General features: G+C 49.9%; 3 protein-coding genes across 9 annotated transcripts in view; 1 reads left to right on the plus strand and 2 right to left on the minus strand.

Annotated features, from left to right (window-relative positions):
- Positions 1-445: 445 nt before the first annotated feature.
- Positions 446-12,431, minus strand: Neil2 (nei like DNA glycosylase 2). 2 transcript variants are annotated; one of them, XM_047549023.1, is made up of 5 exons: positions 12,317-12,431; positions 10,448-10,587; positions 5,494-5,846; positions 3,049-3,245; positions 446-1,503 (listed from the first exon to the last, which is right to left on the minus strand). In XM_047549023.1, the coding sequence occupies exons 2-5, from the start codon at positions 10,583-10,585 to the stop codon at positions 1,190-1,192; spliced, it is 1,002 nt and encodes a 333-aa protein (XP_047404979.1). In that variant the 5' UTR covers positions 10,586-10,587; positions 12,317-12,431; the 3' UTR covers positions 446-1,189. The 2 variants fall into 2 exon arrangements, with proteins under 2 accessions (XP_047404979.1, XP_047404978.1); XM_047549022.1 differs by having other exon boundaries at positions 12,178-12,410.
- Positions 11,844-18,713, plus strand: LOC124982264 (translation initiation factor IF-2-like). The gene is made up of 6 exons (XM_047548588.1): positions 11,844-11,915; positions 12,199-12,469; positions 12,703-12,843; positions 13,184-13,239; positions 15,069-15,150; positions 17,311-18,713. The coding sequence occupies exons 1-6, from the start codon at positions 11,844-11,846 to the stop codon at positions 17,433-17,435; spliced, it is 747 nt and encodes a 248-aa protein (XP_047404544.1). The 3' UTR covers positions 17,436-18,713.
- A 2,073-nt stretch (positions 18,714-20,786) lies between these two features.
- Positions 20,787-23,163, minus strand: part of Gata4 (GATA binding protein 4) — a 78,693-nt gene continuing 76,316 nt past the window's right edge. For all 6 annotated transcript variants that reach the window (XM_047549379.1, XM_047549377.1, XM_047549376.1 and 3 more), the window contains one exon: positions 20,787-22,406. In XM_047549379.1, the coding sequence (XP_047405335.1) occupies positions 22,224-22,406 (183 nt within the window). In that variant the 3' untranslated portion in view covers positions 20,787-22,223. The remainder of the gene's footprint in view (positions 22,407-23,163) is intronic.

Consider the following 23,163-nt stretch of genomic DNA (forward strand, 5'->3'; position numbering starts at 1 on the left):
GCACCCACCCAGGGGAGTGCCTGCCTGGTGCAGGGAGGACTCAGCACCGTTCAGGTCACGTTAACTATCACAGTTTGCTATGATGTGGCTTCCCCTTCCACTGACAGCACGCAATAATTTGAGACAGATGAGGGTAAAGAAAAGCCAGACACACCTGCTACTCTCTTCAGTTTCACTGTCAGGAATCATCTCCCCTGTGCCACAAGCAAAGGTATATCTCTGCTCCCCTGGGGCAGACAGCAGGTGCATACTCACGTCCCTCCCTGTGTTAAGTGGATTCATCAGTGCAACCCAGCAAGCTCTGAGAGGCCACCTTCATAAGCAGATGCTATTTATAGAGTAAAAGACCCTTTACTGGGTCTGGGGTCTAGCTCACTAATGGAGTGCTTGCCCAGCCCAAGGCTCTAAGTTTGATCTCCAATACCGCAGGAAAAGACAAAACACAAAACAAAAAAACAAACCTTTACTGCCAAATAAAGATGACACAGAGAATAGCAATGTTGCTGCCCCAGCTTCATCTAGGTTCCGAACAACCTGAGGGAGTGATTCTCTGCATCCTTTGGTTCCTGAGCTGTTGATGCATGGACAGTTGCAAACACTTCAGCTTAAGGAGTAAACAAGCAGCTTCTCTTCAATGGCCCCTGGAGACCCTGGGAAGGTGGCTGGCCTGCTGCCGGCCCAGCCCCAAGGTCTCCATCAAGTGGGAGGAGGAGGCAGGAGACTGGGCCAGCACTTCTCTCCTGTGGCTCCATCCTCATTCCCAGGACCCTCCACAGCCAACAAGGAAAGAAACTTGTCTTCCTGTTTCTCAGAACCAACAGCCTTAAAATCAACCAAACCTTCCAAAATAGAACACTTGCACAGCAATACTGGGAACACGGTTGCTCCCTCAAGCTGTGGTTTTAGGGCTCCACTGTCCTTCTGGGAGGCTTCCCTCACCTGTCAAGATTGCCCTCCACTTTCACTACAGAAGTAGGCAGGAAGAATTAGAGGAACTAGAAAAGAAAAACCTACCCCTATGAAAGCTGTGCCTCGGACGTGATGCAGTGAGAAGAACATCAACAATACTGCTGTCTCATACCCACACTGTCCTGTGTGGCCACCTACAATCCCTGCCCTCACCTTCCCTTCTGGACACACAGGCACCACAATCCTCAGGGCAAGTTCTGTGAAGAAGGGCCTGAGCGCTTTAGGGGTGCTGGAGCTGCTGGGGCTCCTCAGGGGGCAGCCGGGGCTGGCACTGCGGGCACCACCAGGTGAGCCTCTGGAACCCACCTGGGTGCCCAAGGGCCTCCTTCAGGACCTGGTGGCCAGCAGGACACTGGTCCTTCCGGTAGATCTGCGTGTGCTGCGGCATGCCCTGGAACTTGCCCCGAAGCCAGTCGGTACTGAACTCCACCACGTGGTCCACAAGAGCCTCCAGACAAGAGGCACTCAGGAGCGAACCCAGAGAAAGCGGGTGGATCCCAGCTCTGTACAAGGCTTCGTTCTTAATGATGTTCCCTGAAACAAAGCAGGGAGAGGATGAGGGAGGAAAAGCACAGCCACCACAGTGGAGCCACCCAGAAGTGAGCAAGAACCGGGGCTGGAGTGATGGCGGCCAGGCACCAGCTCTGCCTCCTGGGGGCTCCCGGGCAGGGCACAGTCTGCGTCAGTTCCCTGTCTGTGAAACGCACTTGAAGGTCGTTGTGAAGGCAGAGAAGTGACACTCCTCGTGCGTCCCACGTCATGGCCAAGAGGCCGCAGGAAGGGCCTGACCCCTGACTGCCTGGACTGGAACCCCAGCTCCGTCAGATGCTAGCATGTGGCCCGGCGAGCTCCTTGCTTCTAAGTTCCAGTTTCCTCATCTGTGAACTAGGAAGGCTTTGCCGGTTTTTTGAGCAGTCAGTGGGAGAATCACCCAAATATGCGGCTGGCAGAAACATGAGCTATTCCGATGCCCGCTCCATGGAGAGTTAGGAGGCACTGTTCAGTTACTGTCTATTCCTGCCTCATCTCTGTGACGCCAGCCTCGACCCTTCTTCCAGAATCAGTACAGCTCTTCGAATGCTCCCGCGGTTTCTTTCTTTAACCCTCCTAGGCATTTCCATAACCTACCTCATCCTGCAGGGAACTGAGTCTGGTTGCGGAGCCTTTGAACAATGACTGCGTTAAGCTGCAAGGGCATGTTTACCAGAGGCAGGTGTGCAGTGGGCTTGGGAGGGTGGATGAATGAGGTGACTGCTCTTTCCTGTTAGTGAATGGAGGACTTCCAGCTGCCCGCAGACCCTGACCTTAGACCTTTCAGTGCCAGGACTGCACTAGGCAGTGGAGGACGCCAGGGCCACCTACAGGACCCCCGCCCTTTAGGAGGTCACGCCCTAATGCCCTGTCAGCAGGCACAGGATAAGAATCTAGTTAGGGTGTGAATTCTGAAGCAGAAGTTAGAAACTGCCTATTTAACTCCCTCCTTTTTTGGGAGTGGTACTGGGGATTGAACCCAGGGGTGCTTAACCACAGAGCCACATCCCCAGCCCTTTTATTTATTTATTTACTTACTTATTTTTAGTTGTTGATGGACACAATACCTTTATTTATTTATCTATATGTGGTGCTGTGGATTGAACCCAGTGTCTCACATGTGCTAGACAAGTGCTCTACCACCAAGCTACAACCCCATCCCCTTTATATTTTATTTCGAGACAGGATCTTGCTAAGCAGCTTAGGGCCTTGCTAAATTGCTGAAGCTGGCTTTGAACCTGCGATCCTCCAGCCTCGGCCTTCAGAGTCACTGGGATTACAGGTATGAGTCACCACACCTGGCTCTGAGGACTAAATACTAACTTATGAAAGAAATTTAATGCTAAATGACCAATTATCCATTTTACATCCTGGGATTCTGTATAATTTAAAATACAAGGGAAACTAAAGAGAGAAAGTGCTCACTTCAAGACCAACAGTACTGGCCAATAGGGGAGGGGAGCCTCAGGTCTCAAGAATCCCAGACGAACGACTTCCGTTAAAGGCCTCGGCCAGATTCACCCCTTACCCCTCGCCCATTAGTCATACCTAGCCCTGAGAAGTATCTCTGGTCCAAGAGTGTATAGCACACGGGCTGAGCCTGGCCCAGAGCCTCCAAGGCTTGTCCTCGATGGAACTTTTCAGACAAGATGTCACAGGTAGGTTTGACCACGGGGGAAGGGCTCCAACACATCTGGCAATTATAAAATGCTAGGAAGCCTCCACCACCGAAGTGCAGGACCAACCTGGAAGAAAGAACAAACCACATGCACAAGAGCTACCACTGTGTCCGGTCACACCACACGCCGACTCTGATGAGCCCAGGGGAAACTCAGGCCTCGAAAGAGAAAATGGAGAGCTCTGCAGAAATCAGACATCGCAGGGCTAAATGGAATCATTAACACAAACATACGAGTGTGTTTATTTTTTCTTATTATCACAATATGTGTTCATAGGTAAAAACCTGGAAAACAGAAAAGCTGGAAGTTCAGGGAGTCTGACTACTAGAGCACAAAAAGGGGGCTCAACAGTAAGAAGACTGAGAAATGGCTGCAGTGGAGGCTGCCTCCAGCCCCAGGCTAGATTTGCCAAAAAGACACAATGACCCTGGACTGTCAGGGACAGAGCACAAACTTACAAACACTGATAAAGAAATGATGGTAACCCTAAGGACAGCTAATCAGAGCAGAACGGCCTCCACATTTGAAGAAGATCCCTGAGCCCATGCCTTGGGTGGAGTGAGTGTCCCTGGGGAGAGCTGGGACCAGGAGAACGCACACTCAGTGCCCAGGAAACCACTCCAGGAAAAGATATTACTCAGGGAAAATCACACCAGCAAGGGTCTCCTTATGGGAGATGAGGAGGAGAAGGAGCAAGCCAAGTGGAACTTGCTAACAGGTGCCATGAGATATAAATGGATCTTGATTATGATGTGCACCTGAAAACCCCAGTGTCGGGAAAGAATTCTTGAAACAAAAGATACCCATTTCAATGTTATTTAATGTGTAATTATAATTGCTATGGTTTGGATGTGAGGTGCCCCTCAAAAGCTCACATGTGAGACAGTGTAGGAAGATTCAGAGAAATGATTGGGTTGAAAGAGTCTTAACCCAATCAGTGAATTAATCCCTTTTGGGATTAACTGAAGTGGTAGGGTGTGGCTGAAGGAGGTGGGAATGGGGGCATGGTTATGGGGTATATGTATTTGTATCTAGAGAGTGGAGTCTCTCTCTCTCTCTTTCTCTGCTTCCTGATGTGAGCTGCTTCCTGTGCCACACTCTTCCGCCATGATGTTCAGCCTCACCTCGAGCCCCAAGGAATAGAGCCAGCCTTCTATGGACTAAGACCTCCAGAACCGTAAGCCCTCAAATAAACTTTTCCTCCTCTATAATTGTGCTGGTCAGATTATTTAGTCAGCGAAATAGCTGACTAAAACAAATCATAATATAATGATATTATTTAATAACCTGGAACTGAAAATTCAAATTAGCTCAACAAACTCTGGAGCTGGGGTAAATATGATTAGTAACCAGTAGAAATACTTTAAAAGACTGATCTCAACAGTGGGAAGAGTAAGCAAAATAGTTTTAATTTTGAAGTTATTAAAAATTTGATGAACCACAGAAGGGACCCAGCTCTAGAGAGCCTCCCTCTGACCTTCTAAGGAAGAAGCCTCCTGAGCTACCTGAGCTGCCCAAAGCATCCTGTGGTCCCTACATCATATTGTAAACAAAGACAAAAGTTAGAAACCTAAAAATAAAAATTGAAAATAGAAAAGTCAATGGGGCATGGTGGCACACACCTCTAATCCCAGCCCCTCAGGAGGCTGAGGCAGGAGGATCACAGCCTGGGCAATTTAACATGACCCTGACTCAAAATACAATAAAAGGGGTTGGGCATCATAAACATAGTCAAAGGACACAAGACAGCCTCAAAGCAATAGAGGCCGCTCATGTCACAAAGGCTACCAGACTTAACGTCCAGAAGCTTCAACAAACTGATAAAAAAGTACACAAGGGACCCAATGCTAGTGGGAACACACTAAGCCAGCACTTCTGTACAGCCGTGAAAACGTGCAGTCACAGAACATTCCTTCTCTTCAACCCGCAACTCCTCCTCTGGCACCTAACCCTGAGGAAATAATCCTAAACAGAGTTGGAGGTCATTTTTCTCAACGTTCAGAGATTAAAAACTGGGTAAATCCTGTCTCTAAGTTCAGAGAGCATCTACCCTCAAGTGCCGTGGGTGTTGAAAACTCCCCTTCTGCAGGCCACCCCGGGAGTGACCACTTCCCTCTTGGCTGCAAATCACAGTCTACTTTCTATTATGGGTAAATACTGCAGCATCTTCTGTTTCCTGGACAGCAGGTGCTAGGGTCCCACAGGTTGGACCTCCACCTGAGCATGACACCCCCAACCAGCACCACGGTCTGCCACAGTGGGGGCCACAGGCACACTGCGGACCCTGCAAAGAACCCAACGGCCACACCATTACCTGGGCACAGGATCCCTCCAGTCGCCTCTCTTGTTGGCTTTCTTCGCTCTGGAGAACTCATTCACCCAGACACTGCCAAACAAACCGAAGCTGACCTGCAGCCACCTCTGGGCACCTGTGGCAGGGCTCTCTCCCCACAAACTCTCAGGAACATCCAATCCGTGGGGCTCAAGCTCCGTGGGCTGGGAGGGTTCATCAGAGGTTTTTTGTCTGTTGGGCCCCAAGGCTGGTTCGGGGGCCACAGCCTCTTCCTTCTGTGCTTCTTTTTGTAAAGGCTCTGGCAGTGGGTTGCTGGCAGGGGGCCCCATTTCTTCATCTGGATCAAATCTAAGGAATAATTTTTTTCCATGTACCTAGGAAAAAATGAACATCTAAGTCTTACAGACCCAGAAAGGGGCTGAGGACTACACAGTCATCCAGCTGCCCACTGACTCCTCCTTGCTCTGAAGCTGCCCCGGATTGGATATTTGGGTCCTGCCTTTTGATCTTTTTGCCGTGGCGGTATGGGCAGTTAGTCCATGGTTCTCAAAGTGACTGGACGATCTGGAGGAACTGGGTTAGTAGTAAGACAGATCGTGCCAGACAGCACACCGCCCTAGAGTATCTGAGCGGGACTGTTCCCAGCGTTTTCAGGGACTGACTAAGATATAAACACAAATTACCATTCTTCCACTCAATCCAAACTCATGTCTCCGTTAGGGTTAGTCAACATGCGCACAGCCATGGACTGCAGCTGAAGACAGCACACTGTGGCCCTGCCCAGCCCTCTCCAGCAAGAAAGGCTTGACAGAAGTGATAGCCACAGCTGAACTCACAATATATACATAGATACAAAACCAGCTGCTGTGCTCACCCAGATGCCAGGATGCCTCTTCCACTCAGCCTGAAACCCAGGAGGCCCTTCAGCGACCAAACCAACACATCTGCCTTTAATGCTGGAAGTGCTCATGTTACTTTTTTGACCATCAAAAGTACATAGAGATTTCTGTTCTGATATGACCTACAATCGTCAGTTAGTACAGAAACTACACCTGTAGCCTCTCTGCAAACAGCATTACCTGTCTAAATAGCCCAGAATAATTTATCTGCAAATGTGAGCACAGATTATTTCCTACCACATATTAGAAAAGGCATAACAGGGCATGTGCATACACACATTGAGCAAGGAGTTAAATGGTTGTATTTGAAGTTACTACAGAAAACAATTTCTTGGTGTAAATCTGCCAGTATTAAACTAATTCTGATTAAAATATGTTAGTCATACAGAACTCAGGAGGATGAGGCAGAAGAATGGCAAGTTTGAGGGCGATCCTGGGCAACTTAGTGAGGCTCTGTCTCAAAAAATAAAAAGTGGTGGTGGGGGGAAGGCACAAAAAATAAAATGGCACAATTTAAAAAATAATAAAAAATGAACAGGCTAAGGATGTAGCTTGGCAGCAGAGTGCCTGGATTCAATCACCAGCACCACAAAAATAAATAAACCAAGTGTTTGCTAAATGCCCCTCAAGGTCAAAACACCAGTCAAAAAGGCCTGGTCAGGATGTACTTGTAAACTCTGTGACCAAGCAATTTCTGCTGTCCCTTTTTTAAGTGGTGGGACACTGCTGTCACTTCATCTCTAATCATTAACTGAATCTGCAGTGTGCCAGGCAGTGCAGGAGACTCCAAGGACACACAGGTGACCAAGACTCCTGTCCTCCCTCTAGGGGTTTAACATCTACAGGAAAGATAGCTTAATTCCCAGCTGTGAAAGTGGAAGCAACCCAGGCATCCACCAAGAGATGCATGGATAATATAACACAGTATGTCCATAATGGAACATCATCACCTTAAAAATGAAGGAGATTCTGTGGCTGGAACTGTGGCTCAGTGGCAGAGTGCTTGCCTAGCACATGTGAGGCACTGGGTTCAATACTCAGAACCACTAAAAATTAATAAATAAAATTAAATAAATAAAATAAAGCTGAAGAGTATCTAATTTTTAAAAATAAATGAAAAGCTTTTAAAGTGAAGGAAATGGACGTGCTACAACACGGAGGAACCTTGAAGATGCTATGCAAAGTGAAATAGTCACAAAAGACAAATGCCGCCTAACTCCACTTACATGACGCATCTAAAGTTGTCAAATTCCTAGAGGTGGAAGGCAGAATGGGGATTTCCAGGGGCTGAAGGAGAAGGAATGGGAGGCAGTGTTTAACGGGTTCCAAGTTTCTGCTAGGAAACATTTAAAAAAAAGGTCTAGAAAACTACAACAGCATGAACATAATTAACTGAATTATGAACCATTCACTTATATAAGGTTGGTTAAGATGGTAAATTCTGTCTTGTGTTTTTTTGCCACAATAAAAGAAAAAAAAAAAAAAAAAAAAACCTAAGACACCAACCAAAGGCTAGGAGAACTTGGAGAGAAGTAGAGTGAGGACAAGGCGCCCAAGGTACAGAGGTCCACTCTGTGCGTTACCTGAGGCCCAGCAACTCCACTGCAAGGCACAGCCCCACAGGAAGTGAAAACACACCCACACGAACACTGCACATCAGTGTCCAAGCAGATTACTCCATGAATGGACATCATCAATCATAAAATGTGGCACAGTGGAATGCTACTCGGCAACCGGAAGGAAGAAGTACTGATACCTGCCATGACATACATGAACCTGGCATCATATTCAGAGGCCAGTCATTAAAGAAACACATTACATGATTCCACACATGTACAATGTCCCAAAGAGGCAAATCTACAGAGTAATTAGTGGTTGCTGAAGGCTGAGATAAAACGGGGTGGCTGCTAATGGACACAAGAGTATTTTGGGGGGTAACATAAACATTCTAGGGCTGGGGGTAGAGCTCAGTGGTAGTGCACATACCTAGCATGTGAGAAGCCCCTGGTTTAACCACTAGCACTGCTAAAAAAAGGCAAGATTACAAGAGTCTAAATCAATCATGGTGATGACTGGAAAACTCAGTGAATATATTAAGACACTGATTTAGGAACTTTAATTGAGCAGATTGTGTTTTGCAAACTATATCTCAATAAAGCTGTTAATATTTTTTAATTGAAGGATTGGTTAAAAGTCTAAGTACAGGATGGGAATGTAGCTCTGCAATAGAGTACCTGCCTCTCACGGACAAGAACCTGAGTTGGATCCCCAGCCCACAGAAGAAAAAGTCAAAGTATGTAGTAGCATTTGATTGCTAAGTCCACCTCCAACTCCACCAAAACAAGGGTGGAATATGGACAGCGACGGCCACCCAAGAACCGTCTACCTCTGAACTTCCAACCACATGAGCTGTACGTGTCACGTTCTGCGACCGCTGTGAGCAATCAAAGACAATTCCTGTACAGAAAGCTGAAAGAAAAATTGCTAGCAGAGTAGAACCCGTCTTTTTCCTTGTTTATTCCCTGTCCCCTTTCCTGTATGTGATTGCTTCTCAGACCGAAATGCCAGTTTCCCCCTCGAGTCCGTCTAAACCCTCCAGTCTTCAAAGTTCAACTCAAGTCCCCCCTCCTCCAAGCCGCAGGATGCCCCGGACATTGAGGTCATCACTGGGCCCTTAATCTTGAGCTCCACTCTTCCCCATTAAGTGCGGCTGGACACTTTACCTGTGTAATCTTTCCTCCCTCCTCTGATTCTGCATTCCTCAGGGGCAGGGATGGGACAACAGAGAGGGGTAGGAAAGAGGGTGCCCCTCAGAGCAGCTCCCCAAGGCCACCTTCTTGTGCCTTTCCTGGGTTCCCACACTACAGATTCTGCCTTTGTTTGCTGGGAAACCAGCTCTGCATCCACCTTCAAGTTCCCTTGCCACACAAGCTTCTGTCCACACCGCCATTTGGTAATATTCTCTGAGTCACAGCTCTGTGACAAGTCTTGTGATAAATGCTGGGGGTCCAGAGACAAGGGACCACACCCTGTAGCTGCAAACAATCTGTACAAAGAGACCATAGTCAGGAGGTTGGAAGACCTGGGCTCCAAAACTTGGATCAGTCTCTGAAACATGTAACACATGGGTGAAGATGGAGGGATGACATCTACTCGCCATAGCAGCAAGCAGGTGCCTCATCCCCACTACTGAATCAAACACTCCAGAGCTAAGAGACTTGCTTAAGAGCCCCGGCTAAAGAGCAGCAGAGTCCACTGAGTCAGTCTGCAAACACTTACCCTGTGCCTCCTCTGTGCTAGCTGTCCATCTAAGCACTAAGGGCACAAGGTTGACGAGGGCTTGGCCCCCTCCCTGTTTATCTGTCTCCCTCACACCATAGGCAAGACAAATTCAGCAATGGGTACAACAGGAGGAAGTACAGGCATCCTCCTGGAGAGGAGTCTCACCCAGTGTCGGGCTTCTCAGAGGACAGAATGGCTAGGTAGAATCCAGAAGACAGACTAGGAATTACCATGGTAAAGTGAGGGGGCAGCTGGGAGAAAACCAAAGACCTGCCCATGCAGAGGAGCAGTATGTCGAAACCCTGGGCAAGCACGACCTGAGCTGAGGCAGCTGAGGATGATCAAAGACAGACCTGGGCTGGGTACAGAGGCTAGAGAGGCACGCAGGGGTCAGATTGGAGAGAGCCAGTGAGCCCTTTGGAGGAATTCTGACTCCTGCTCAGGACAACGATGAACAGTGTGAATCCAGATCTGCAGCAATGCTCTTTCCTTGCATCCCCTCTGGCCCATAGGATCAAACACGGTTCCCAGCCCAAAGGTGCACTTCAGACACAGCTTGAGCAGTCAGAATGTCTCCAGACTCTGGGCTCCAGCTCATGCCTCTGTGCTCTTCACAGCCCATAGTCCATGTGATGGCTGAGAAATGACAGACTGAAAGACCAGGAGCCATGTGGAGTCCTAGTGTGGTTGTCCTGGGCCAATGGAAGGGACAGCATGAGACCTCTTGGGGCAGATTCCAAGGGAGGCACAGGATGTGCTAAAGAAGCCTGTCTTCCAGGGGATGCAGAACTCACCTGGGTGTCCTGCAGCCACAGAGAATGAAGGGTGGTGGGGCATAGCTTCTTACTGCTGCCCCCTGTCTTGACCACCTGCTGACCCACAAAGGGGGAGACCAGATGGTGAAATTTCCTCACAGATGGTCCTTCTGGCATCCCTGCAGGCAGAAAAAGGCAAAGGAGGCCTTAGCCCATTCTCTCCAGCATTCTTCATTCTCCAAGTTCTATGCAGCCAGTTTCTGCCACCAACTTTAACAGTAAATATGGTCAAGAAGAGAGCTCAGCAGGCGCAGGGGCAGAGAAGGACCATCCACAGAAGGGTACAGCCCACTTCTCAGGAATGACTCCCAATTCCTCTCACCGCTTTCTCATCTGGCACACATTCATGAAGCACACACAGTGTGCTAGCCATCACATCCTGGGGGCCGCCCACTTCAGAGGGCCTCATTTCTTTTTGCCTGGACTACGTGCTCCTAACTCATTTCCAGTTCTGCCCTCTTCCCCCTCCCCACTTCCCAAAACAATCACTCCAACCCTCTGCTGCTGATGTATCCCCCCCACTTTCAGTGGACAATGGGACCTGGTCCTCCCATGACCAGCCCTCAGGTAGGGGAGATGTGCATGAGGTAACCACAATGCAGACAGAGCCCAGAACCAACAAGTGCAGAACTGGCCAGGCGAGCTGAGAGCAGTGTCCAGTTTAACTATCACAATTATCCCTGACCACTAGGAAGAAGCCGCAGTCCCTTGTAATGGCTAGCAGGCCATCTGTGACCCCCTTCCCCATGAGACCCCAATCATTCATTCACTGAGAGCCCCCCCATGTGAGGCAGTCTGAGGGGTCTGCACACCCCTTCTCTGAGCAGGAGTCCTCTCCACTCCAGCCTTACCCGGGGCACTACTTATCCACCTGTTTCCTCACCAGCACAAGTTAGGTGCTGCACGTTGTGGTGAAAATTATTACTGGAGGTGACAGTTATTACTTCAGTGATTCTTAAAAAAAATCAGGGAGCTGGAGATACAGCTCAGTCGGTAGAGTGCCCGCCTCACAAGCACAAGGCCCTGGGCTCAACCTCCAGCACTGCAAAAAAATAATAAAATTTAAAAAGCCAAAAATGTTTTTTAAATTGCAGAAATAGGGATGCCTCTTACATCCCAGGCATTTTCTTAACTTCCTTAGCAGCACATTGGACAATATGCATCTTCAAATCGATGGCACCTGATATTCTCTGAAAGTGATAATGTTTCCCCTACTCAGACCCTCAAGGGAAAACTGCTGGGTTGGAAGGCGGCTTGCCAGACACAACCGACCTCAACCAGCCCTGAGCGCGGACGCCCCCAGAGGAAGCATCTGCAACTCACTCACATCTTAAACCACTGGTAAGTATTTTGATGGAGAGGGAGGAGTGGCAGCATGATGACAACCGAGGGCCGCCCACCCTGGCTACCCTCCCGCCGGGCAGGACCGCTGAGGTCACGAGGCCGGGTAAGAGAGGTGAGAGTAAATGATCTCACCGCTGTTCTCGTCCAAGGCAAACTGCTCCCCAGGGAGAGTTAAGACAACTGCCTTTCCAACTCTTTACGGGGTTGGGGGGAGTGGGGGGCGCAGACGCGGAGAGTCACTGGAACTCCCAGGACAAAGGCGCAGAGGTCAACACACTAAAAGGAATAAAAATATTCGACCAGGAATGCGGGGTCCTAGAAGACGCTGCGTAATTTTTCTGTAATTGCGTTTCACAATCACGCACCTACGTGGCGCACGAGCGCAGGGAGACAGGACCCGAGGCCTGGGCTCTGGCGGGGGAGGCAGCCCGCTGCGGCGAGGCCGGGTCCCCTACGCCACCCTTCCGGCCGGCGGCGGACCCAGGGGCGGCCGGCCGGACTCACCCGTCTGGGTCGGCGGCCCTTTGACCGGCCGCACCTCCGAGACTCGCAAGTCCAACCCTTCGGTCTCCTTGGACGAGGGCGGGGAGGATCCGGGCCCAGGAACATGGAGCGCCGCCCCGGGGTGGGCGTGGTGTTCTGCGTTCTCCGCCCCGGGTGGGCGTGGAGCTCGGTACTGGGGACGAGGGGCGGGCTCTTCCCCGCAGTGGGCGTGGGGTTCTGAGGTCTCCGCCCCCGGGTGGGCGTGGAGCTCGGTACTGGGGACGAGGGGCGGGCTCTTCCCCGCAGTGGGCGTGAGATTCTGAGGTCTCCGCCCCCGGGGTGGGCGTGGAGCTCGGTCCTGGGGGCGAGGGGCGGGCTCTTCCCCGCAGTGGGCGTGGGGTTCTGAGGTCTCCGCCCCCGGGGTGGGCGTGGAGCTCGGTCCTGGGGGCGCAGGGCGGGCTCTTCCCCGCAGTGGGTGTGGGGTTCTGCTGCGGGACCGCGGAATGGGCGTGGTGTCCTGCGCTTTGGGCCCGGGATCCTCCCTGGAGGTAGGCGTGGAGCGGGTCTCGGTGGTGAGCGCCGGCTCTTCCCGCCGCGCGTGGGCTCTGAACTCTGTGTTAGGGGCCGGGCTTCTTACCCGGGTTGGGGGCGCTGGAGGCAGGACCAGTGGCGGACGGGATGGGAGAGAAACGAATTCTGGGATTGAGAAAGCAGGACACTCTTGGCACGTTTACTGTCTCATGAGGACAGTTACGGAGAAGTCAGGCGCTCCGAATGAGAAGCCTTTGAGTGGTTCAGGCCTTGGCTCAAGCTAATCGGTAATAATGGGGGAAAGGAAACAGATTGTCGAGAAATTCCCATTAAGTTTTTATTTGTGTGTTTTTTCAGTGCTGGAGATTCAACCCACTGCCTCCGCTGTGCTAGGTAAACGCTCTCACAATGAGGTATGCTCCCAGACCCCTTTTTAAAGGATGGGCTATTTTACTTTATATGATTTTAATATTATTTGAATTTTTACTATATGCAATTTTTACTATATGCAATATTAGTGTAAAACTGGGCGCTGGTCCTACTACTTGGGAGTCTGAGGCAGAAAATTATTGAGCCCAGGATTTGGAGGCCATTCTGAATAATATAGGGAGACCCAGTGCCAGCAGTCTTCGTATATAAAAGTGTATTAAATTTGTATTTGAAAGAGAAAAGGCAATTAAATAATAGGGTATTCAAAGAGAAATACATTCTATTGTTAGTTCTCCAAGGAGGATGGGGAACCAACATTTTCCAGGTAGTAACCAAGGAGGTTTGGGAAATGCTGAGCAGGTGTTCAGAAAACAGCCAGGATGGTAGTTCCAGGACCCTAATGGAGGGCCCTGGGAGGCTTTGGCTAGCACAGGACACAGGCCCAGTCCCAGAACACAATATAAATGGCCTCCACGGTGCCACCTGCTGAAGGATCAGGGCAGGTACGGAGAGGAAAGTTGGGAAGGCCTCAGGTCAAGAGGACCCCTGGAGGCAGAAGGGTGAGGTTTGAGGGCATGGGTTTGCAGGACAAGATTTCTAAGTTCCTATATCTGCCTCTTCATGAAAATAGCATCCCCACCACAGGATGCCTCTTACTTTAGATCAGGCTCACTCTTTGGTAGCTTCCAGAGTCCCTTGGTCCCCCTTGTAGACTGGTTGTGCTTGGAAGGGAAGCCATAGCCTCAGTCCTTGTCTCATTTGGTAGAATGAATGCCTCCCATCCGAGATGCTTCTTCTGAAGTCAAGGGACTATGCAGTTGAGAAACTAAATGGTTCACAGCTTGGCTCTATCACTTATAATTATAGCTACTTTTTTTAAGTTGTGGATGGAACTTTATTTATTTATATGCGGTGCTGAGACTCAGACCCAGTGCCTCACATATGCTAGGCAAGTGCTCTACCACTGAGCTACAGCCCCAGCCCTATAGCTATTGTTTATTGAGCAGATTCTATATGCAGGTCAGTTTGTACATTCTTTAGATGTAATACCTCATTATTACCTGTGGGGATGCAAGCAAGTCACAATATCTTTAAATTTATTCATTAAACAGGACATCTATTTCATGGTATTTTAGGCATAAAGCCATACTTCTCAAACTTTAATGAGCATGTGAATCACCTGGAAACCTGTTTAAACACAGATTCTGGCTCAGGTCTGTAGCAGGGCTCAAGGTTTTGTCTTTTCAACAAGTTCCTAGGGATTGATGCTGCTGGTCAAAGGACCACACTTCATGCTTTACATGCCAGGGCCTGAAGAACAGTACTTGGAAGTTGAAAGAATGTTCAAATTTGACGTTAGTTAAGAAACATACATAAGCAGTAAATTGTTTAGAAACAAGCTGTGTAGGGCTCCCCAACTTGTAGGTTTCCACTGTTTACAAGAATCAGGGCGGGTGTTAAAGCCCAGATTCTAGAGTCTAGAGGACATGGTGTGAATCTTGATTCAGCATTTAAAACCTTCAAGTGACTTAAGATCTATGGGTGGGATCATCTTCGTGCTTGTGAGGTTGTGCAATGTGGCTCACAAAGCTACTAGCAGGGTCTAGTATGCAGTAGTGCTCAATAGGCACATGTTCTTTTGGCAGAATTTTTTCAGTTTAATGGCTTGAAAACTGAAATGATACCAGAGGTGGAAAGGGAGGGGCGTGTGCACCCCCACATGGTAAATGCACAAACTGCAAGCACCCTGCAGTGTCAATTTCGGCTTCCTAGTGAGGAGAGATAGTGAGTAAACATGCTTTTCCCCCACCAGGTCTGTGGCTTCAGGCAAGTTCCTGTCATGGTGGCACAAGAGGGTTTGAATCCTCAGACGATCTCTGAAACCCCCATGATCTGTAAGTAAGTCAGGCACGCATCCCAGCACCGGGCTTCCTTTTCCTTAGCAGGATTCAGTTTTCATTGTTTCATTTCACTCTCCCAAGGCAGCTATTGAAGACCTTAGTGATGCTAACCTCCCAAAGCCTTAGTAGCTTGTCTCCTGTAACCCACTGAACTCTCAAGAGTCCAGACCTGTGCTTCCTGGAAGGAAGGTATTGAACAGTCCTCCAGGCCTGTCATTGGACAGCTGCTGCCAACAGGTAGATTTTAGGCTACAGGACAATCCTGGAGCCAAGAGCAGTGTCTTGGCTGCCTTGAGGAGGATCAATTGCTTGACTTCCCAACTAAACAGCAAGATTTATTCTGGGCCTGGCTTATCTCACTAAGCACCAAGGCACCATAGACAAACTCTCAATGGTCAGTGTGACAAACAGGACCTTGCAGCCCTGGACTACACCAGAGCCTCACAGCAGGGCTTCTTAACTAGGGGAATATGGAGAAGCTTCCAGAATTCATAAAACCCTAAAATGTTGAGTGGTGTGCAAACTCCCAAGCTATGTTCACCTTTTGGGGGGAACATGAGCAGTTTTTGCACATGTTAACCCACACAAGTTAAAAACAAAACAAAACAAACCCCACCCCAAATTGCAGAAATGACTAACTCCAAATATTTTGTCCTTGGAATCCTGTGGCAAGCCTCCTTGCTATTCCAGTTCGTAAGCTGCAGCCCTCCCAAACCTGTCAGCAGAGCTGGGAGTGGGGAGCATGCTGAGGTGGTTGTACTAAGCCTCAGCATGCCCCTCTTCAGCACAGTGACTACAGACTGAAAATGTTGCCCGGGGCTCCCTTGGTGAGGATTCCTTTTCAGGGCCTATGGACTTTTCTTCAACAGCTTCTCACTGATGTCAGATTTTTTTCTTATTTGCAGGGCGTTTAGAACAAGGCTGGTGGCAAACATGAGCCAAATGATATAATTCTGTTGGGGCCCCAAACTAAATATGGTTAAGTAGCAAGCAGCCTGGCGCTCTGAGGTCATTTATGGGCAGGTTCTGGCCAGGATCTAAAGGGAGTTCTGACATGAATTTCTGCACACCGAAAGTGCAATTTCCAGGTGACTTCTCTGAGGGACAAGGCTCATTGGTTGTATAATTTCTGAAATCTGTTAGACTCATGAAGGCTAACAATAAAGGTTCTACTTTGTACCTGCAGAGTGCCAACGTCTAGACTCCAGAAGCAGCACATTCAAATCTTAGGCTCTGAGGTTTCCTCTGTACGCCCAAGAGTGTGTGGGACCCACAGGGAGAGGCAAGCCACCTTCCTGTGACTTCTTAGGCATGGATGCTAGGTCTAATCCAGTGTGACTCTGGAGAATATTTCTTTGTCATCTTCTGACCATACCCATAGCATAGCAGGTACCAAAAGGACAGGTGATGCATGCCCCTTGTGCCACAACAGATTTGGCAAGGACAAGTTCATGTCATTTACTGTCACAGATGGATTAGACTCCAAGGGACCTTACAGCATGCCCGGGCAAAACATTTACAGACAAGGAGGCTGAGGTGCCCAAAGCTACATAGCTGGTCTGTGACCACACATGGACTAGAAAGCAGGTTTCAGAATTCCCAGTTTGGGGCACTTACCAGTGCTTCCCTTGCCCTGCTACATGAGGAAGCCACAGCACACAGATGTGTATGGATCAGAAACTGTCCTAGGTGTATGTACCACAGGGATCCAGAGATTCACTCATTAGGAACCCACAAGCCATTTTAAATAATCAAAAAGCCCCTAAGTAACCATCCACAAAAACCTTTTCCTTGAGCGAGAATTCAGCTGTGATTGGGCCTCTGATACCTGTTAGCAGAGATGAACAGTTATGGTTTTGTTCTTTTGAAAATTGAGTATAGTTCATGCGAAGTGATTTTGGATGGATAGAAAATGAGGGAACCCCATGTGATTATGTGGCTAGAACCGTTCAAGACATGAGGACCATGGAGGCGGGGGTGTTGGGCAAAGAAACTGATGAGACTGGAGACCCCTGTAAGGAAATCTCCATGGCAAGGTACACAAGACTGCATTTGAGGAGGTCACAAAGATGGGGACAGAGGCTGACTTCCTGCCATCCAACTGCAGCCACACCTGGGAATTCTTTGACTAATAAAGCAACTCCTTCATTGAAGGTCACGGTAAACAGCAGGACCTACTGCTTTGCTTGACTGAGTCCTGGTCCTCAGCCCGAGTGGACTTCCACCTCTATCTCTTCTCGCCCATCTGTCTTCCATCCCAGATGAATGGCTTCAGATGACCAAGGGCCCTAAAGATGTCAGGTATTTTTTAAATGAGTTTTTTTAAATGAGTTCCAAAGCCAAAGGATAGAAGAGGAAAGATCAATCTCAAAATGCTTACATCTCTAATTACAGTTCATTTCACTTGAGCAAATTCATCTTCTAAACCAAGAGGCAGAGGAGACTCTGGTGTCCTTGTAACAGTCTGCAAGCATGGCCCCCAGTGCAGGGCTAGCCCAATTAACTCCTGAGGATCAGCAATTCACTGACCAGGAAGCAGTGATTTCACAGTTGACCTGAACTGGTTGGAACTTCTGCTGCACCCAGTTACAGACCCTTAGGAATCCAGAGGTTTTGGGTGAGGGTCTCATTCATCACCCACTCCTGCACCTACCTGAAGACCTCTCTACCTGGGTCTGTTTACCAGCAGAGGATGCCTGCAAGCATTTTGTGATCCCGCCCTGTTCTTGTTGACAGAGGGCACAGCTGTGCAGTCACTGCTCTGGAAAACTAAACCCTCCATGGAATACCAGCCAAGGAATGAGGTAGCAAGGCACAGGCCAGGAGAGCTGGACTCAGAAGCCTTAGGTTTGTTCTAATGTCCTCTTGGCTTTGCGTTTTGTTCCCACTCATTTTCAAATCCAGAACCTCTTTGCTGCCGCTATCAAGGAGAAACAAGGAAATCACACGGGAGCCAGTGCTTACAAAGTAAGGGAGAGACACCCCAGTAACTGGATGTGAGCAGCACCACCAGGGCAGGCAGACCAGAGGAGTGGGTGCCTGCAGATTCACTCTCCAAGCTGCACCTGGGTGCTCTTGAGGCTGTTCCTTGTTATGGGACAACACACATTCGCATTGTTGTAGAATGATGGGACATTTGTGTTCTAGATCCAGCAAGGCAAGGGGCAATCTGAAAAGTCCTTCCTGATGTCACAAAATGATAAACAAAACCCTCAAAACATCACTCTCACTCCAACTGGCAGTGTCTCACACACTTAGTACACAAGTCAGTGCTATTGTTTGGATCTTGATTGACACCCAAAGGCTGGGTGTTAAAGGCTGGTCCCCAGGGTGGTGCCATGCCGGGGTAGTGGAACCTTCAGGAACTGGAGCTCTCTGAGAGGTTCTTAGGTCATCTGGGGCCTGTCCTCACAGGGAATAGGGCCCTGGCCTCCCCCTCTCCCCTCTGGCATCCTGGAGATGAATTGAGCTCTTGCTTCGCCATGAGTTCCCTGCCATTGCCATCCAGCACGCCTGCCAGAGGCCGGCGGAATGGGTCTGCCTCATCTTAGACTGGAACCTCCCAAACTGTGGGCCAAAATAAACCTTGACTCTTGATGTTAATGATCGCAGGCATTTTGTCCTAGCGATGCAAGGTGAATTCAGTCAGTACACAGGGCCTGGGGGACGGGTGTGAGTGTCCCCCAGCTCCGCCTGGTGCACAATCACAAGTGAGTTATGGTCTATCCCTTTGAAGGGCATTCAAGTGTCAGGATTCATGCTCCATAACTGGAAATTGACTTAACCTGGGTTTAAAAAGATTCACAGCCAGAGTGTGACCACAGGGTGACATGAGGGATTGCTTACATAGACACACACTTATGGGCTGCCTCATCCCCCACTAGGAGGCCTTTTATCTTAATGATGCTATTTTTGCAATCCCCACTTTTCTCTCCCCTCCCCACCCCATGTCCCAACCATCCGGAAGTGGCTTCTTTTATACTATCCTCATTGGCGGCAGCTCCCCCTGCCCTAGGATGTATTTGATTGGGGAAACAGCCAGTCTGGTAAGCCAAGAGACCAAGTTATCCTGTTTGGGTGGGTACCACTTGTAAACTATATGAGGAACAAGGCAGTCTTCTGCTATCATATGGAATTTTGTTTTGAAAGTCATTGCTGAAGGGAAGTGACACAAATGTCTAAGAAAAGATTTAATTATAGAAAACATGTAGTTTCTGCCACCAACCTAAGTCCTGGTAGCTTTTGGCTTTGAATCTGTCTTATTTTTATTTTTTTGTACTGGGATTTAACCCAGGGGTGCTTTACCACTGTACTGTATTCTCAGGCTTTTTAAAATTTTGAACAGGGTCTCCCTTAAGTTGTTGAGGCTAGCCTCCAACTTGCCATCCTCCTTCCTCAGCCTGGGATTATAGGTGTGTAACATTGCACCCAGTTTAAATCTACCTAGTTACTTATACTAAAGTTATCTGCTACTCATCTTTGGAGTGGAAGCTCACTGGATAGGCCTGACTATTCCACAGCAAGTTTAAAAGCTTTACAGTGTCACACAGAAGAACAGTTGTTGCCAGGTAGTGCATGCCTGTAATCCCAGTGGCTTGGGAGGCTGAGGCAGGAAGATTGCAAGTTAAAAAACAGCCTCAGCAACTTAGCGAGGCCCTAGGCAACTTAAGGAGACCCTGTCTCTAAATACAATAAAAAAAGGGCTGGGGATGTGGGTCAGTGGTTAAGCGTCCCTGGGTTCAATCCCTGGTACAAAAAAAAAAAAAAAAATGTAAGTGGGCTTCTTCTCGTCATTGTTTTGTTTTTGTTTCTTAACCTACTGGAAAATATTTGAGGTGCCATGAAAAGTTAAATGAAGTGGGCTGGGGATATAGCTCAGTTGGTAAAGTGCTTGCCTTGCAAGCCCAGGGCCCTGGGTTCAATCCCAGCAGCAAAAACCAGGTGAGAAGAAGGATCATTCTGAATTCGACGATCTTTTTGGCCACCTCTGCCACCCTATCCCTACGGGGCTGAATCGGGAACATTTCTCCCCTCCCCACATACTGGTAAGATGAAAAAACAATCCCACTGCCAAAGGAGGAGAAGCCACAGGGACAGAGGCGGCAATGCTCCAGTCTCATCTCACTGAGTGGGCATCTTTGCCCCTCTTGGGGCCTGTTTGGATCAAACCACAGAGAAAGATCAGAAGATGGCGGGAGCCCTCAGGGCTACCCTCCAAGACACAGCTCAAGCCGGGGGGAAGGGACTGGGGAGCGTACGTACCCCCAGGTAACTGGAGCCCTGGGGATCCAGGCGAAGCTCTAAAAGTACCCCTACGCTCAGGGTGACAACTGCCATCTCCTAAGAAGACGAAGACGCAGACGCAGGAGCTTGGGTTAGCAGTTGGTCCAGCCCTGTCCTCGGACACGGCAGCCCGGAGGTGCAGCCTGACCTCCCGTTAGTAGCAGGGCTGGGACACCACCTTTTCCACCTGCCACGGCCTACAGAGGGGACTGCCAAGACAGATGAAGAAAACTGGTCAGAAGAAACCTGGGGGTGGATTCCCAGTGAGGCCTTCGTGGCTCCCCTGCAAAAGAAAACAGCACTGGTCCTGCCCGTGAAGACCCCTGAGGGAGGAGAGGGAAGGAGGAATACAGATAAATTTATTAGTTAAATACTGATTTTACAGCCATTTCACCTTAAGACAATGTTAACAGGTTCGTGGGTTGGGGAGGTAATGGAGGGCAGCCGTCAGGGAGGAAACAGTGTAAATGATGATTAAAACAGAATCTTGGTTCAAAGGTACTCTGCTACGGCCAGGAAGGCTGGGGTGGGGCTGGGAGTCTGGGGTAGGATGGAGTAATGCCACAGTCAGCTGCGGCTCTGCTGATAACAAGGACAGGGAGGAAGTCTTTCTGAGCCAGTGTGTAGAGGAGGCGACTCCGAACAGCTGGGAGCTGCATGTCCCCTCCAGTCCTCCCTCCATGTCTTCTCATAGCCCTCGTCCTCCTTTCTGCCAGTTTTGCTGTTTGCTTTGATTTGATCCTGCAAACTCTCTAGCTTTCCATCTCCCAGACAGAGGGACCCTGCCTGGGAAAGAAAGAGTGCAGGTCCAGGCGCTGGCGACTCAGCCACTGTCCGCAGGCTCAGAGAGCAGCCAGCTGGGGTTGGAGCAGGATGTGCCCCCGGGGCCCTCAGGATGAGCGTTCGCAGATGGTTTTAGCAGCAGGAGGTTCTGTCCCTTCTCAGTCCCTCTGCATGTGACCGGGTGAACAGAGGATGCTGGAGGGCACAACAAGGGTGCTCTTCGCCTATAAGACTGAGCTCCCATTTGCTGAGGGAGAGGCATGTTTGGGCTGAAGACAGAGCCGATCACTCAGAACAGCAGAAGGGATTTTTATGGCACAGGCCCTGGTGGGAGAAGAGAAGGAGCAGAGTCCTCATCAGGGAATGGACTGGGGGGCGGCAGCACTGCCAGACTACTGTCTGATGGGGCCCCACTGTGTGGGGTGCAGGCCTTTCCTCCATTTCCGGGACGCGCTCCGTAACATCTGCACGGCACCCAGTGCTGCTGGAGTCAGATCCGCTATGGGGGTGCAGGGATGTGCCGAGCCTTGGGAGTGTTGGGCAAGGGCAGGGGCTGCCCGAAGGGGCCTGTCACATTCAATACACATAAGCAGATGCCCTCTTCAGGCAGCAGTGGGGGCCCAGAGCCCTGCCCCATCAGCCATCCCTAGAGTCCCAGTGCTGGGAACACCGTGGTAAGACCACTGCCTTGGGCCACAGCAGTGGGAAACGGAAGAAGGACACCTTGTCTCTGTCAGGGGCAGCCAGATGGGACAGGGAATGAGAAAGAAGTCACCAGCTCCATGGAAGAGACTTGTGCTTGCAGCAAAGGGTGGGCACGTCTGTCAGAGTGTGGGCTCTCCAGGCCCCACCTTGAAAAGGCATCTGAGAGAATCCAGCTCCCACTTCTCAGAACCAATTGACTTCAAGTTTCTTCCCAGTTGCTCTGGAGTCCTTCCAGGCAGAGGGTGGCTCCCAGGTCCCAGGTCCGTGCAGGAATTTGAGGAGGGTAGGAGGGGAGATTACGCAGTGATTATGTCCCCGTGACTGTCAGCCAAGACCAGGCTGTTCCAAGAGTCCTGCTTGGAGCTGGCCTGTGGTGACTGACTGACAGGAGATGCGTAGCCTTGTGGGGAGAGCTTCAGGGCCGAGAGGACCGGGTGGATGGAGGGTCCGTGACCAGACACCGCACTGACGGAGAATGTCTGTAAGGCAGAGAGCACCCTGAGGCTGGTGGAATGTTCCTGAGGGCTCAGGTGGGGGGCAGTGGTGCGGGGGGAGCCACTGAGCAGAGGCCTAGGAGGACAGGGCAGGACAGGGTTTCCCTGGTCCCTGGGACCTGGATGCAGAGGGTCTACAAGATTCACTGGAGCCTCTGAGCGCTACATAACCAGGCTGTGGCCCAGCAGGTTTGTGAATGCGTGGTTTCGCAGAAGGCTGTGCCAATCCGAGACATTTTCTACTCTCTCATCCCTATCTCTCTGTCAAGAGGCCATCCTCCGGGCCATGAAGTGCTCCTGTTCTATGGGACCAGGTTCCCCCAGGATCACCCTGACAACTGGAGGACGTGGCTTCTCAATGAAGTGCTGGGAAGAGACCAGAGCAGGGACTCGTAAAGGTAGACTGGGACATACTGACCCCATCATGTCATCCAAAGAGAAACCTGGCATGAGTGGCACATGCCTGTGATCCCAGGACTCAAGAGGCTGAGGAGGACTGAAAGCTCTAGGCCAGCCTCAGGAACTGAGCAAGGCTCTAAGCAACTTAGTGAGACCCTGTCTCAAAATAAAAAGGGTTGGGGACGTGGCTCAGTGGTTGAGAACTCCCAGGTTTAATCTCTAGTACCGAAAACCCAGAGGGACCTTGTGAAACGGTGCCCTGCCCGATGTCTGCACCCACCCTGCCTCCGCGGTTTCCCAGCTAGTGCGCAGGCCAGCAGGGCCCTTCCTTTGCTTCTGGGCA

This window comes from Sciurus carolinensis, chromosome 4 (genome assembly GCF_902686445.1).
Source record: "Sciurus carolinensis chromosome 4, mSciCar1.2, whole genome shotgun sequence".
In the NCBI taxonomy this organism is placed as follows: Eukaryota; Metazoa; Chordata; class Mammalia; order Rodentia; family Sciuridae; genus Sciurus; species Sciurus carolinensis.

Bases quoted from the DNA above. Each gene is read 5' to 3' on its own strand.
- Neil2 (XM_047549023.1), bottom strand. From the start codon at position 10,585: ATGCCAGAAGGACCATCTGTGAGGAAATTTCACCATCTGGTCTCCCCC. The intron at 5,847-10,447 runs GTGAGTTCTGCA...ATTTTTTCCTAG, and splicing joins TGTGGCTGCAGGACACCCAG to GTACATGGAAAAAAATTATT. The intron at 1,504-3,048 runs GTATGACTAATG...GCTTTGTTTCAG, and splicing joins GAGATACTTCTCAGGGCTAG to GGAACATCATTAAGAACGAA.
- LOC124982264 (XM_047548588.1), top strand. From the start codon at position 11,844: ATGATGACAACCGAGGGCCGCCCACCCTGGCTACCCTCCCGCCGGGCA. The intron at 12,470-12,702 runs GTGGGCGTGGAG...TGGGGTTCTGAG, and splicing joins TTCTGCGTTCTCCGCCCCGG to GTCTCCGCCCCCGGGGTGGG. The intron at 13,240-15,068 runs GTATGCTCCCAG...TTCCCCCACCAG, and splicing joins GTAAACGCTCTCACAATGAG to GTCTGTGGCTTCAGGCAAGT.